At 36.1% G+C, this 16,572-nt stretch overlaps 1 protein-coding gene across 3 annotated transcripts; it reads left to right on the top strand.

Annotated features, from left to right (window-relative positions):
- The first annotated feature begins 515 nt into the window (after positions 1-515).
- RNPC3 (RNA binding region (RNP1, RRM) containing 3) lies at positions 516-16,468 on the top strand. Of its 3 annotated transcripts, none has more exons than XM_031054750.1 (15): positions 516-774; positions 1,798-1,845; positions 2,412-2,530; positions 3,674-3,754; positions 4,528-4,639; positions 5,127-5,195; positions 6,690-6,835; positions 7,778-7,903; positions 8,631-8,767; positions 9,620-9,781; positions 9,955-10,049; positions 10,130-10,188; positions 11,355-11,487; positions 12,411-12,483; positions 16,239-16,468. In XM_031054750.1, the coding sequence occupies exons 1-14, from the start codon at positions 559-561 to the stop codon at positions 12,468-12,470; spliced, it is 1,563 nt and encodes a 520-aa protein (XP_030910610.1). In that variant the 5' UTR covers positions 516-558; the 3' UTR covers positions 12,471-12,483; positions 16,239-16,468. The 3 variants fall into 3 exon arrangements, with proteins under 3 accessions (XP_030910610.1, XP_005141025.1, XP_030910611.1); XM_005140968.3 differs by having other exon boundaries at positions 15,333-16,468; XM_031054751.2 differs by lacking the exon at positions 516-774 and adding an exon at positions 843-932 and having other exon boundaries at positions 15,333-16,468.
- Positions 16,469-16,572: the final 104 nt, after the last annotated feature.

Below are 16,572 nucleotides of genomic sequence, written 5' to 3'. Positions count from 1 at the left end.
TCAATGCTCCCACCCAACCTGCTGTCATCTGCAGATTTACTGAGGGTGCCCTCAATCCCCTCATCCAGATCACCAATGAAGATATTAAACAACACTGGCCCTAACATCGAGGCCTGAGGTACAGCATTAGTGACCAGTCACCAACTAGATGTGACACCATTTCCACCGTACTTTGAGCTCTGGCATCCAGCCAGTTTTTTACCCAGTGAAGAATACACCTACCCAGGCCACGAGCAGCCAGTTTCTCCAGGAGAACACTGTGGGAGACAGTGTCAGTGCTTTGCTGAAGTCCCAACTGACAATGCCCGCAGCCTTTTCCTCATCAACCATACAGGTCACCCTGTCGTACAAGATCAGGTTGGTAAAGCAGGACCTGCCCTACATAAGCTCATGCTGACAGACTTGCTCCCTCCGCACCCCACCAGCCCAAGCCTGCTCCCCGCCCTTCCGCTAGCGACAACCCATCCACACGCGCTGCCAGTCTCGCGAGACTTGAGATCCAAACTCTCGGCATCCTTGCGCGTTTGTTGTTTTCTTTTCCGGGCCGCGCGAGCAGCTATGGCGGCGTTAGGTTGTGAGGAGGCGAGGGCCGTGGGCCTCGGCGCTGGCCTGCCTCACCCCGGCGTCCCTCTTCATCCAGGCTTGGCGCGGCGGCGTAGCCGGACGCTGCTGGTGCGGCATCTGCCAGCCGAGCTGAGCGCGGCGGAGAAGGAGGATCTGCTGAAACACTTCGGGGCGGTGTCTGTGCGTGTCCTGTCGGACCATGGGCGGCTGGTAAGTGCCGGGACCTAGGGTGGAGCGATCGGGGGTGCGTCTGACCAGGGCGTCCCGTCTCCTCACAGGCTGTAAGTTCTGTGTACAAGGGCCTCAGCTTTGGCCTGCCTTACTGTTAAGATTAAGGCTATGGAAAAGCACTGCGAAAGGGGCTGCTGGTAGGTGTACGAATGCAGTTTCACGGGTCTGCTTTTGACATATTCCTGTATTTTTTTTCTCCCCGAAATTACGAAAACATAGCATTATCTGTTTGGTGATGAATGGTGTTTGGAAAGACCCTTGTATTCCTGCAGACCTGCAGGTAAATTATGTCTGCATCCTGTGTCAGGGCCATACTTTCTTTTGTAGGGCATTAAAAATACTAATTTAATTGTAAAGATTTTCCTGGTAGGATGATCTTATAACAGTGTTAATGGTGTAGGTTTTTAATAGCAAATCATGTGGCGCCAAGATGAAGTAATAATATTTGTTAAATTTAAGATGAACTGTGTATTCTATGAAGATTCAGTTTAATTTGGAAAGCTTTGCTTTTTTTAATTTTAAAAATTAAGGAAAAACTTTATGTAAACCATGTAAACTTTCAGAGCACAGCAATAGCTATAATTTTTGTAACAGGAAGAGTATTAATTTTGTGAGCTACTTTGATGAAAATGTTCTTCTGAGAGGTGCTGAAATAAATCTCCTTCTTCTGAAAAGAGGATTCAACTTCTTTATCAATATGTATTTTCTTGCAGTTTAGGATAGCATTTGCTCGCTAGAGGAAAAAACCCAAACAAATCCAAAACAGAACCCCTCAAACTCCTGTTTTCTTATATTGCTTAAACTCCTGTGTTCCTGTCTTAATTTTTGAGCACAGGAGTTTTTGCTCATCCTCCACCTTTGACTCACATGGGAGTTAGATGGTTATTATGTGGAAGCTTTCTAATTCATAAGCTTGAACTTCGAATTACTTGTGGGTATACATTTTGCATACAGTTTCTTACCTCTTTGATTTGAATTGATTTTTTTGTTTTGTTTTTATAGAAACATACTGCTTTTGCTGCTTTCCCCAGTGAAAATGCAGCTATGAAGGTTTGTATTAATTTTGTTACTAAATGTTCTAGCAAGGCACTTTTCTTAATTGCCAGTTGTGCTCTAAAATGTTTTACACATCATCTATTACTTGGTGCTCTGGAAAATAAAATGCAGGGCAGTTTCATTTCAGGAGATGCTAAAAGGATTTGATGGAATGATTGCATCTGCGAAGTTGTGAGAAAGGTGGGTTGGAAGGAGCTCATGGAAGTCATCTGATGTTTGTAGTTCAAAGCAAGTGGTTGGTTACTTGAAATCACAGACATTTACTACACTGTGTAATTTAAACTATTATTAAGGCTGCAGTCTTGCTACTGTGTTCAGATGACCTAAGTCTCTGCAATGGTTCTAGCTGTGTGACTTCCATCTTCCATCCTGGTAGCAGGGAAGACGTTGATAAAAACAGGACTGTGTCTGTATTGGCACAGACTTAACTTGAAGCAGTTGGGGCTACATCTTGTGTATGGTTTACCAACCAAAGAAAACACAGTTATGCTTTGAAATAATGCTAATGTTTTTCCTCTTGCCTTTTTTTCTTTTTTTTTTTCTATTATAATTATCTGAAGGCTTTGTCAAGACTGCATCAGCTGAAACTTTTAGGTCATACCTTAGTTGTTGAATTTGCAAAGGAGCAAGATAGTGTGCAGGTACTTAGCCAGCCCTCTGTCTCAGAGAAGTGTAAAAGGTATGTGCATAATAATTTAGTTCTTATCTATGTGGCCAAGGAAAACAATTTCATTGTTCATGATACTTTCCTAGTACTATTAAATAAAAGGATAAATTGTAACTATTTAGAAGTGTTAACAGGCAGGTTCAGGTCTATAGGTAAGTGACTGCATTCCTTCTGTTAGTATTGTTTCATTCTGTATCATCATGAAATAATTCTCATCCTTATTCCTATATTTATTAATAACTTTACGAAGCAGATGGCCCAGTTTGCTTTCATTTACAGAGCAAGACTCCAGTCTATGTAAGCTGACCTCTGTGTTGCACAGGTTCCCTGTGTTTAAAAATGATTCCTTGTCCTTTTTTTTTTTTAGGATTGTAATTTTCTTCTGCTCTTAAACAGTCCTTGCCCTGATGTTTATTTCAGTTTTGAGTAGAATTGACATCTAACAGAATAATCATCTAAGACTGAAATATTATAGCCACTGTCTTCTAAGCTGGAGCTAATTTCTATATATCGAGCTTGAACCATGAGGAGAACAACATAAAATTGTCTGAGTGTATCTTCAAATACTTAAAAGAATATGTAATATTTAGAAAGAAGAATAAATCAGTGAATCTTAATGCTGTTGTGACCAAGAGCTGTGATAGTTGGGGTTTCAGTTGTCTTTCAAGTACTTAATTAAAAAATTAACTTGAATCATTTGGCTCTTGCGTTTACCTGTTTAATGTATAACTAAGTGATAGAAGCTATGCGATAGTGTGTAATTAAAATCAGATATAGAGATTTTAAGTTGCTTATTCGACTCCCTGATTATGAGCAAACCAATAATGTAATACTTTTGATTTTATACAACCTCTGCACAGAGAATAACTTGAAATAATTTTAGTTCTTTTCCCTGATTAGATTTAAGTCAGAAGTGTTTGAATATTGGGAGACTAACTTAAATCTGCATAAATATCTTTTAGAAGTCTGATTGCTTTATTTACCTGCATGTATCAATTGTTAAGAATTAAAATGGCTGTAGTAATGCATTGGTAAAAGATGTTAAAAATACAAATGTATTTCTTTAATTTAATCTCATTTACTCAAAAATGTATTTCCTATGTTATGTACTGCACTTAAATTTTGTTATTTAATTAACACTAAATTAATTTTCAGTTCAGGAGAACAAGTGAAAGCAGAAGAGAAAAAAGAACAAAGCTGTGTTAAAATAGAGGATGGAATTGCACCTGAACATGGGTTAGTGGGTTGTTTGTTGGTTTTTTTTTTTGGTCTTAATTATCTTATTCTGTTACGGTGTATTTTGAAATAAATGTTTTGCACTGTTGAAAAAGAATGCAGTATGCTGCACTCCTTTTGTTTCATAGTAGGCTGCTGTTTTACATACATAGGTGTAGGAATTGTCACAAAGAAGAAATTTTAGTTCTTCAGGTTTGGAGCCCTCACAGTTGGGTAGTGACTGGTGCTCTGAAATGTGACTTTGTGGATTGCATAATAGCCTTCCAGCTATTGCTAGAAGATGCATTGCTTCCTAGGAAGAGTTTGAGGATCCAGTGTTATGATAAGAATACTCTCGACTTGCTTTTACAGAGGTTTTTTTGTTCTCTTTTCCCCTGTGTGCATTTTTGTATATGTGAAGAATAAATTTCTTTTTGGGCTAATATATCCAGCACTTTGAGCATTGAGTTTATGATGTTTGTATAGCATGCTATACTATGTTTTTGGTTTTGGATGTGTTGATTGTCTCTGTGTGCTTCAGGTTTTCTGCATGTGTTCTGCCTAAACCCAGTAAATCTGTCATGCATTAGGGGACTTCTCCCTGATGTTGAAGGCATAATGGAAGTGGTCCAGAACTGTTCTAAGGGGAATATTTCAGTGATACTTCAGATGTAATGAATAATTAAACCTCTGATAGTTATTAATTATTAATTGCTATCAATCATGTGACAGTGATGCTAAGATGTCTTGGGTTTTGTTTTTGTGGGTTTGTTTGTTTGTTTTTCTTTCCTCAGCCTCAGCTTTCCCATCAATTCTTGCCTCAAATATTTGTATCCACCACCTTCAAGTACAATTCTAGCAAATATAGCAAATGCCTTGGCAAGCGTGCCCAAATTTTATGTCCAGGTAAGTACAAAAGGCAAAAAAAAAGTGTAAACATAAAAGCATCTCAGTTTTCCCCTTTACCCACAGAAATAATTTTTGTCATAGTAAATATTAAGTTAGTTTTCCTGTGATGGTGTTAACCAATAGCAATTTTTTACTATGCTGAGATAATAAGAATTCATTGACCAAAAGTAACTTATTTCATTGATGCTGAAGACTTAACTGGATATGATCTTTAATTAGATGTGACCTGAGTACATGGAATTTCATTCTGAGAGGATACTTTACTTTTTTGATTAGTCTTTTTTAGGATGTTGTCATGTTTACCATTAATGTTGGATCTCATGTGCAGACTTTCACATTGTTTAATAACCAGTGTAGTTGTATCTTCATTAAAATTATGCTGATGTACACCTGCCAGAAATTACCGCTTTAGATACCTGGCAGGAAACTCTTTTCATTCTTTTCTTGATTAAAAGGAAATCTTCCTTGTCTTGCATTTTTTCAGGTACTTCATCTTATGAATAAAATGAATCTTCCTTCACCTTTTGGACCAATTACTGCTCGTCCTCCCATGGTAACTTTTTTAATACACATTTTGAGTACTGTGAAACAGAGTCATAATTTGAAATGTTTGCAAGATGGTGGGAGATCTAGGCTGAAACTTAGGTCGGAGAAATACCTAGAGGATAGCAAATACTGCTTCATTTAATTGTGTAAGATTTGCATGTTAGTTCTGTAAAGAAATCTTTTTAACTATACATAGAACAAAGAAATATACATGTATGACAGTACTGGAATATTTCAGACTGAGTATTAAAAAAAGTAAATGGAGGTTATAGGGTCATGTTACAAATGCAGGAAATAAAGAATATAATTAGCACATTGCCTTACAAAGATGTGTTAAGCTCTTGCATTTGTGTGTTTCTTTGGATTTCTGATTAGATTTGGATTGCCAATGAGATTATAAGGCACTTCTGGATTTAACTTGCTCTGTCTCCAGGATGTTTTTTCAAAGAGACAAAGTTGAGGGGAAACTGGCAGAGGCTTCAGTTTTTCTAGTTTTCTAGAGGAGAGCTGTTTCTGAACAGAACTAGAAATTCCAGCTCTGTGGTCTTGGTGTTCTTTTGCTGGGATAGAGTAGCTTTACTGATTGCCAGTGGAATATTCTGCAAGTGACGACTTGCATTATTAGTGTTAGGTGCAGTATTTGGATATAGTGAAGTTGTGTTCCCCTATGCTTTGTGTTTGTCCTAACAGAACCCCTAAAAGGGGAGCTAGCTGATAAAGAAAACTATGAAATAAATCTATCAAATGAATTCACACTGATTTATCTAGGAATTTTACTAATTGCCTGGTATTGGCCCAGATTAAGCACTATGAATTTAATGGTCATGAAAAAAAGGGTGGTAAGGAGAGAAGACAGTTCTCAAAATTCCTAGAGCAGATTCTAAAGGGCACAGTATTTCCAATGCCAGAAGACATCAGTGCCTTATGGAACTGATGGTACATAAAGTACTTACTAAGTGTCGTGGGATTTTTGAAATGGAGATGGCTTTTGTAAATAAGGAATTCCTTACATGTGGTTTTGCAGTCTTGGTGAAAAAACTCATTTCTTTCATTAAGTCCTCACTCCTTATAGAAACAGAAATGTAACTTTGATAGGTGGTAGAAGGTCCAGTGTAGAAACTGAGATGGCTTGGGAGCTTAGGCCTCCTCCCATGTTTTGAGCAAATTCTTCTCAGAGAAAGTCCTTAAAGCTGAGTGCAAAATAAAACCCCAGGGCTATAGTTGTGGGTTTTTTTTTAACTCCTCAAATTAAAAAAAACCTGTACTGTTATGCTTCAGAAATTTTTCATTATTAATTAATTATTAAGTTTAACAAAATAGCATTGAGATGGCTATAAACATACATGAAAAAAGCCTTCTTGTTATGTTCTCATTTATTGCTTTGACTGTTTTTATTATGTAAAGGAAAGCAAGCATTTTTTTTCTTTAAATGCTTAGTTATATAAAAAAAAAAGCAAAATAAAAAATCAAAAACACAATAAAACTTTTTCCCCATAATTAGTACGAAGAGTATTTACCAGGACCTGTGCCACCTCCACCAATCCCACCTTTTTCTCCTGAAGAGCCTCCTTTGCCTGAAGAGGAAGAGCAGCAATCTAGTGGAGATGAATCAGAATATGAAAGTGATAATGAGGAGGAAAAGGAGAGGTATGTATGTTACAGTCATTTGCCAGCTGTTGGGTTCTTTTAAAGTGGTGATTATACTTTTCTAGCTTTCTAGTTCAGCAAATGGTGGAATCTGTTAATGTTTGCAGTATAGATAATCTTTCCAGTTGCTTAAGGAATCTCCAGAGTGACTTAAAACGGACAGTGCTGCTTTGAATCACAGCAAGAGAAGAAACGTGGCCAAATGGTATGCAAATTACCATATGTTCACATGTCCAGAACCAAAAAAACCCCAACAAATTAGAAACTCTGAATGAAGAGAGAATGCAGGTGTAGGGAAGCAACCATCAGTTTCTTTTCTGGGTTCTTAGCTTTTCCAGAGCTTTACTGAGTAAACTACTCAGTACTACTGAATTATGTATGCACTCTGACTTTTAAAATGTTCTTTGCACATCAGTGTGTGTTGCTAGAAGTAATAATAATGGGAGGTTGTGTGTGCTGAAGATTCTCTTAGTGTTTTGGGACTGAATTGCATCATCTTTTTTTTTTTTAATATCTTTAATATAAAATGAAGAAGCAATTTTTTTATATGTTCTTAAACTGAAAAGTAAATCAAAGTCCCTATGCTATATTCAGACAAATACATGCATTTGGAAAAAGGCACTCCTGTTGAGTGAAAATGGTGCTATTAAAAAAGGTTCAGGCTGGGGTTTCTTCACATTTCTGCAGCTTCAGTGTCCTAATTAGGTGTATTCTTGGGGAAAGAAGTGACATCACTGAACTCATTATGAGTTAAGTACTCTGTGTATATCAATTTATGTGTTAGATTATTAATGTAGTTTTGGTTTTAAGGTAGCTAGACTTACAACTATTCTGAAAATTTGTATTTCAGGGGCTTTCAGGAAGGGGAAGGGTTTTCAAAATGAGTATTTTCAAATAAAATGTAAACCACTTGAGTTCTTTTAAAAATTTTATTTAAAATAGAATGACCAAGTTGATGGAATTGGCAACCCTTCAGCCTAAAAGACCAATAAACACGAAGAGGCGTGGTGTTCGAAAAAAACGAAGAATTAAAGACTTACTGAATGTTCCTGTGTGTACTCCTCAGAGGTTTGTGAGTTTTGCACTTTTTCGGAAGATTATTATTTTACTAAATGACAGTCTCTGTATCATGTTTGCTTTAGTGTTGCTGTTTTAAAATGCCTTCTTCAATGATATGTAAGTTTGATAGTGAAGTTGATCTTCCCTTATCCCCACGTTGGTTTTATTGCTGTAAAGGTTCACAGTTTCTGTAATTTAAACTCTGAGTCTCCTCAACAGCCTTAATCTGTAAAGTGGTGATTTTTCTTTTGCTATAAAACTAACAGAAGTCCCTTTTTCATAAAAAAGAAACCCAGTTTCATATCACAGCTGTGACACAAGCAATCTGAATTTTGGGTACATCTCAAAGTAAAAATCAGAAAGTATGAAAAGAGTGATACTAAAAGAATAAATTTGATTTGGTTTAGAATAAGTTAGGGTTTTGAAACTGCAGCACTTCGGCACAGTAGGCAACAGTGTATTATTTCTGTGTAGTGATGACCAAATTTTTTATAAATGCCTGTGTATACTGTAATGCAGTATGCAGTTCTTGGTTTTGCTTTCACAGCCAGCCATACCTTCTGTATTCATGGTGTGTTAATCAACTTGAATGTTATTGGGTAAAATTTATGAAATGGGGAATTGATGTATTTGTAACAGCAGCATAAAATCTATCTAGAATAAATCTTGTATTTGACTATGCAGTCATCAGTGGCTGAATCTTTTTAATAAACATGTCATTTTTTCATTTAAACAGTAATTTGCACCCTGCTCTGTTACCTTCAGATGTCTTTGATCAGCCACATCGTGTAGGTTATAAAAAAATTGAGTTCCATATTAATACTGACATCCCAGCTGTTCTTCAGATAAATTCAGAAAAAGAAAAAAATAATGGTAAGAGAGTTTTCACTTCAGATGTATTTAATATTAAATTCATGTGGTTTCAGTGTGTAGAAGGCTGCTGAAATTTGGGCCAGGGATTTCTTTTTTCTTTTATACTGGATTTTTCATAACAGTATACATCACTGTTTGTTTCAGAACACCAACTTGTGTCTTGTTGCATTTGCTGTTTTTTCCATGTTGAAGCACAGAATTTTGTGCTTTGGTACAGTAAAGGATCTAGAGGATTTTAAAGATTTCTTTTCTGTGATCTGTGAGTTGATGGTAAATTGCACTCTTTTAAATGTTAAGATGTTTTTAGCAAATATTTTGTAAATGCATTCTCATTATTACATAGTGTGATTACATGTATCAAGCTAATTTCAGATTTTCCTTTTCCAGCTCTTAGAAAGCAGCATTCAAATGACTGCCAACTCCTCTATGATGCACTAATTATATGCTATGACAATGCTGAGCAATAATAGCAATGAAGTGTGGTGGTTTCTTACAGGGTTGTGGACAGTCTGTGTTTCTCGTACTTTACAGTAACATGCAGAGTAAATAAATGGTTTCTTTAGTTAAGCCATTGAAATAAATGCAGTCTTGGAACAGCGGGTGTAGTTTCACCTTAAATGGTGTGTGCTATGGCTTTATATATAGTACAGTTGATTTTATAGGACACTGTATAGAGCAGGTGTGTTTGTCAAACCAGGGATTAAGACACATTTCTTTGGATGTGTTCAGATTGCTTTACAAAATTTACTACATGAAAATATTATTGAAAGGTGAGTGGTTTTTTTTTCTTGCTGTTGATCCTCTTGTGTATAAACATACAAATCATTTCTATATTATGTGCTGAAATTTCAGACCTTTATTCAGCCACAGAAGAAATCAATAATACAGGCTTTGGAAGGATTTTCCCAGCCCCTACTTCAAATGATAAAATGGAAACTGAAGAGGAGGAGGATGAAATACCATCAGAATTTATTTCTAGAAGGGATCTAGAAAAAAATAGACTGTCTAGCGAAGGTACAACTGTGAGAATAAATTATCTCGTAATAGTTCTTTCATTTGTTGCAACAAATAAATAAGTATCCTGTACTAAGTATCATAAGTATCATACTAAATTTATGTATTAAATGTTGTTACTTAGCAAAAAATATGAAGTAAGTAAATGAGCTAAAACATTGTCTCTTTTTCAGAAATGGAAAGATTTTCTGTTTTCAAAAACTATGAGCCAGGTGATCCAAATTGCAGGATATATGTGAAGAATTTAGCTAAACAAGTTCAAGAAAAGGTAGGTAAACCAGTAAATTTAAGTGTTGATTGGAAAGGCTTTTTGTCAGCTTTCCTATTATACCTATCCTTTAATTCCAGGATCTCAAGTTCATTTTTGGAAGATATGTTGACTTCCAGTCAGAAACGGAACGAAATATGTAAGTGAATTTGGTATTTGGTTAAAATTAAGCATTTTACATTAACTTCTATCATACTGGTGAAAACTGGGGTTTAAAACTTAATAATAACTACTTTTTTTCTTTATGCTTCTGCATAAATAGAATTTTTCTGCTTGAACAGTATCTGAAGGCACTTTGTTCCTGCCCATGGCAGAGGGGTGGTTGGAACTAGAAGATCTTAAGGTCATTTCCAACCCTAACAATTCTATGATTCTAAGGCAGTATTATTTTTCCTGTACGTTTTCATTATCAAATTTACTGTTTATGGGCTTAGAGACAGAATAATGGAAATGATTGTGTGGAAATGATTGTGTCTATGTTGTGGTTTAAAACCAAGTCCGTACACAGCTCGTTCACTCCCCCCCCCCCTCGCTCCCCCAACTCCCGGAGAGTTAGGAAGGAGAATCCAAAGAATGTAGCTACCACGGGTTGAGATAAGAACGGTTTAATAACTAAGGCATAACACAAATCATTACTGCCACTACTACTACAAATAATAATGATAAAGCAAATAACAAGTGAAGAGAATACAACACCTCACCAGCCATAACTCACCCCACCCTGCCCGACTGAGCACCGACCGATACCTCCTCCATCCCCTCAGAGCTCCAGCCCTTCCGGGTCTCTCCCGGTTACATCCTGGGTATGACGTGCTATGGTATGGAATATCTCTTTGGCTAGCCTGGGTCAGGTATCCTGTCTCTCCTTCCTCCCGGCCTCCCCTCCTCCCTGGCAGAGCATGAGCTCAGAAAAAGGCCTTGGACAAACCAAACACCCGAGCAGTAACTCGAAACATACTTGCTATCAGCAACCGTTCTCAACCCGAAAGTCAAAACACAGCACTGCACCAGCTACCAAGAAGGAGAAAAATGACTGCTACTGCTGAACCCAGGACAGTCTATGATCACTTTGCGTATGTCATTTATTGCAGTTGCACATCAGTTTGTCATCCTGCAGACTAATGTCACTTTTTACTAAATGAATCCCCCAGGCAAAATGGTCCTTAGTGATATAATCCCTGCTTGTAGGCTCTGCTTCCATTTCTGCTATTTCTCCATCTTGAAGCATGAAGTTTATATTTGTAATGTGAAATGTGAAAGTGTGGTTAAACACGAGTGAGTCCCAATTCTCAATTTTGCTTCTAGGTTTGATATACGTTTAATGAAAGAAGGTCGTATGAAAGGACAGGCTTTCATTGGACTTCCTAATGAAAAAGCAGCTGCTAAAGCTTTAAACGAAGCAAATGGATATGTCTTATTTGAAAAACCCATGGTGGTTGTATCTTTTTCTTCAAATATTTACATTATATTCTTTGTAATCTGTCTGTCAACCTGTACTTTTGCTGCTGTAGTGTTCAACTTATTAGAAATCTGTGGAAAGAGGAAATACCTTAAGAAAACCAGGCAGCCTAGCATATGATTGTTAGTTTTTGTATAACTAAAAAATATATTTGGGCACACCTTCTGAAACAGGAAAGTAACTGTAGTTTATCCAAGATAATTAAAATTGTCTTTGGTCTTAGCTCTTTGATCCTGCAAAAACAATACAAAAGATATTTTAGCTTGCATGATGATTGTATTTTAATGAAGTAAGCTTTTTGACTTGCTCATAGAATTAAGAATATAAAGACTAGCTTCTGTTAGGGTCAGAAGTCTCTATTTAGACTGCTTCTGCAGCTGGAACTGTCAGTTGCTTTTTGGCTCTGTGAAACATACTGGGATTTCAACACTTTTATTGTATTGCCCTGTTTTTTTGTCTGCAAGTCCTTTCTTATTCACTTAAATGTTTCATTGTTTATTTCCTTTATGTGTGCTAATGTTCACCCCAGCCTCTGTTCCTTTTACCCTCCCAAATACCTACTGAAACATCAGTTATGAAAATAACATGTTAGGATGGAGGACTGTAAATATCAAGTACTTATCCTGCTATAGTTATTCTGTTTTGCACCTAACCCATTCCTGATTAGTCCTTTTTGTTTCCTTAGTATTGTAATTGCTTGGACTGGCGTTTTTAAAATGTTTTTATACTACAAATCTGCGAGGTCCTAATATTTAACTAATAGCCACTCTTGTTCTAATATTCTGAATTGACTCACAGATAAAGGCCACTTCTGTTATCTGTTGCTGAAACCATATTTCTCTTTTGCTTCTTGATTCACATCTGTTTACCAGTGACACTTTCAGTCCTTAACAGAATCTCAGCAATTTGCTCGTTCAGCTAGACCAAAACAGGATGCCAATGAAGGGAAAAGAAAAAAGTAGAACACTCCAAAAGGTATGGTTTCCTTCCTGAAAATAAAAATAAATAGGCTGCGTTTTATTTTTTCATTTGGGGGGAGGCGTTTGTTTTTATATAATGGCTCTTTAGGAATAGTGTTGTGGAGGGGAAGTGTTCCATACAATTAAATTCTCTTAAATGTGCACTTATAGTAGAAAAGCAGAATGCAAAAATACATAGTTGATGTGAGTTTAAAATGTGCTCCTTAGTCTGTTTAGAAACTCAGAAACTGCCATTTCCCTAATCCTCATATCCAAGACTAGTTGTCAGTTTCTCTAACCGTTAGTCTAAGGGAAGCTAAGGAGAAAAGTTCTATGAAATTGGACCATTAATCTTTTAGTAATCTTCTGGAGTTTTGGCCTTGAAGAGATTTGCTTCTTTTCTCCTTCCCTTCTGTCCCCAACATTATAAAGTGATCCTGAAGAACTTTTCCAGCAATAAACATACTTCTGGTAGCTGTGTAAAGAACCTTTGGCTTTGATAATTCTGGGAAATGATATCTTAGTGCTCTTGCTACATCCTGATTTGGGAAAGGGTATTGTGTCAGAAAGTGCTACTTAATGCTGCATTAATCAAGTCTTCCTTTGTTGTGGAATGCATAGGTCCTGATTTTTCGCACTCTTGTCTAAACTTAATGGGAAACTAACTTTCAGCAGAAATTAATTACTATTTAATTTTATTTCCTGTCATATAACTTTACTTCACTATTGCTTATTTATAACTTACTGCTTTATGTAACTCAAAATTGGTTCTAATTTCACTTTCGGGGGTTTCATGCCCTGAAAATATCTGAGTAGTGAACAGTCTGAAATTAGCATGTGCAGTAACTGATGCAAAAATTAGAAGCATTCATTTCTCAATCTGCACCCTCTAATAGATCACTTACCTCAAATTTAAAGGATATTTAACTTCGCTACAGATCACTGTTAGGCATCACTCAGGTTATTCCACCTAAGACTAAGCGAATTTAAAGCTTCGGCCGAATGCTTCTGAAACATTCCACTTAATCCATGATATGTTTTATCTGGATGTTTCCATTGTGGTAGCTTTGGGAAAAAAAAAAAAAGCCTTAAAGTTTGAAATAAAGGATATTAACAGCTGGTTTTGATTTTTAAAAGTTGGTTGGGGACCCCACAGTATGGTTATTGTGAGAGTAGTGTTTCCAACAGTTACTTCCATTATAGGTTTCTTGTTCTGTCAGTTGTCCAAGGATTTTTTTTATCAGATTATGGTTGAGATTGTCTTGCTCATTTCTGAGATGCTGTTTGGTCTCACCAGTTCCTATTTTGAATTATTGATCTGTGGTTTGCAAAATCTGTATTTTGTCAAATTAAAGATCACGTTTTTTACAGATGTTATTCTGTACTTGTCCTGAAAAGAGATGAATGAGCCGTGGCTAAAGTATTCTATTAGAAACAAGTGTTTATGAGACTGTTTCAATCTTTCTTTCTCCTTCCTTGTTAGAAAAAAAGCCACTTACATTTCTGTCATTTTATCCAGTCTAATCAAAAAAATCATGAAATTACTAATGGCTCTTTAAATACAAGAAGAAGCTTGAAGTGTTTTAGCTATTGGAAAGCCTGTTTTATGAAGTCTGAACATTTTTATTCTTTTAGGAATTCAGAATCTTTCCAACTAATTTTGTACTTTAAATCCAATTCTGACTTTGCTGAACATGCTAAGTAATACTTTAAGGATAAATAAGGAAAATAACAAAGCAATTGTTTATTAATCATGTTGACCATCAACTCATAAGCTTTTGTTAGAGTGAGCAAATACATACTTAATGCAAGACTTGTTTGTGCACCTTACATGATTCTTACATGAGTTACCCTGATGTCAGTGTTTAATGTGTCAGGGGCAGAACTTAATTATTTTGACTTTTTATATAAAGAGCACAGAATGCACCATAGACTAATACAGATTTCTAGGAATCTATGGAGTTTAATTAAAAATATTAATTTCACTTCAAAACTACTGATGAAACTGAACCCTGTTTCTGCATGACTCTGTTTTCCTGTTCTTTCTTGAATATTCTGATGGATGCTGATTTTTGATGCAAAATTCCATGGCAGAAAGCTGAGTCTGCAAGGAAAAACAGAGTCAGAATCTCATTTGAAACATGAATGTGCATATAAACAAGTTTATGCAAACATTTAAGGGGCATCACATTTGATCTGTATCATGGGGAGTGGGCAGTGTGTGTGTTTTTAACTTTTGGTTACTTCTAAACCGGAAGAAGCTGTGTTAACTTTACAAATTTAAATGTAGGGTTTTTTCGTATTTTCTCTACAAAGGTTTTATACTTTGTAGATAAAGTAATACTTATGATTTATAAAAATACTGTGTAGCTCATTAGCTGAAAATGTTTTTTTCTTGACAGACCAGCAGAAATTTCAGTTAGTACGTGGGGTGGCTATATTTTCTTTAGCTAAAATACTGTTTCTGGGGAGAAGGGTTTTGTAGAAGAAACTGGTGTTGAGAGGTTTCCAGGTTCTTCACAGGGAAGAAGCAACTTTAAAAGCCTTCACTGAATGGAAACGTGGTTGGGTTTTGGACCTGATGGAAAAAGTGAGTCTGTAAAATGGCAAAGATCATTGAAGGAGAATTAATGAGGCAGAAAAATCTGATGTTGTCCTAGTAGTTACAGTTATCAAAAAATGTATTTAATTTTGAATATGGAGTTTAGTGTTCATGGACTCATCAGCCCTCATTAAATCTCATAAGGGGTCAGAATTGTATTTTATCAGACACAGGTACTTGCTTTTGATAGGTAGCATAAAGTTAAGTGTATGCATTCCTGAGAATCCAGTAAAATTAAACCACATTCTGCTGTTCTTCTTTAGAAACATTCCTGCCTAAATACTGCAGTAATACTGTCATGCAGAGTGTATCCTTTCTTGTTGTATCCTTTTTTTGTACAATGTTTCCTGTAGCACTGAACTACATCTTAAGTTTTGGTACAGAGTAGATGTGGGGAGTTCATATGTTTTAACACCTGACATAACCTGGTAACTTTAAAAGCAAAGGGCACCTTTTCAGTGGAAAAAGAAAATCCCTGAGTTGACTGTCCTGAGTGAATAGATACAGTAGGGGTTCTTAGTCTTAAAAAGTGGCCTCCACCTTCCTCCTCAAAGGTCATATTAACTTGCTAATTTGGTCCGATTCATTAGCTTGTATGAGCTAATGTTCTGCTAATGTTCCACTAATGTGTCTGGAGCTGTGCAGAACTCACACTGTGGATGTTGTCCTGTTTTTCTTCAAATACAGTAATAATATATTGGTTAAAAAAGTTGCAAAGCAGTTAGTGATATGAGAGGGTTGAACAATATTTTAGGTTGTTGTCCTGGTACATGAGAAACAATCCGTAATTGACTTAGTTTATATGTTCCTCATTTTTGAGTAGAGAAGAAAATCTAACAATATCTCACAATTAAATATTTGGAATGGAAATATTAATCACTGCTACCTTTGACCTTTTTGTTGTGTTGGGTTTTTTTATTTTTTTTTTTAATTGCTCTCTGCACTGCAGGTAGTAGTGTTGCCAGTGACTTTTCATGTGGGTTTCATATTACATTAGTGTTTAATTTACTGTAATATAAAATTGATACAGCCTGTATCAAGTCAGATTTTGCAGACACTTAACACTTTTTTAAATGCCAAGTATCTTTCAATTTAGTTATTAAAAGAAAGCATAACCCTACTATTTTCCTGCTTGATCTTACTTTTAACATGCCTTTGTGATGTTCCAGGTCCCTTTTGTGTTCCATCTCTTTCAAGTATTACCAAGCTGGGGGAAGAAGCAGTGTAATCTTCAGGACTTTTGAACTGGGTGTAGTAGCATTTCTAAAGTATTTAAGGCAGAGTATAAATTTTCTCATATTAAAGATTCCAATTATCTTTAAGCTGTCACAAGATTTACAAGACAAATGAATGTTAGTTTGCTTGTGAAATTTCTAATAAATTATTTCCTTTCTCTTGATTTTTGCCTTTTTCTCTTCAGTTTGACTTTTGTTATGGGATTAGGGAATGGGAAGGAGGAAGACACTTTTTACCTTTATAACAGGTGAACAGTACAGTTGTAAC

Source organism: Melopsittacus undulatus, chromosome 6 (assembly GCF_012275295.1).
Source record: "Melopsittacus undulatus isolate bMelUnd1 chromosome 6, bMelUnd1.mat.Z, whole genome shotgun sequence".
Taxonomy (NCBI): domain Eukaryota; kingdom Metazoa; phylum Chordata; class Aves; order Psittaciformes; family Psittaculidae; genus Melopsittacus; species Melopsittacus undulatus.
This window is presented reverse-complemented; position numbering and strand designations above follow the sequence as displayed.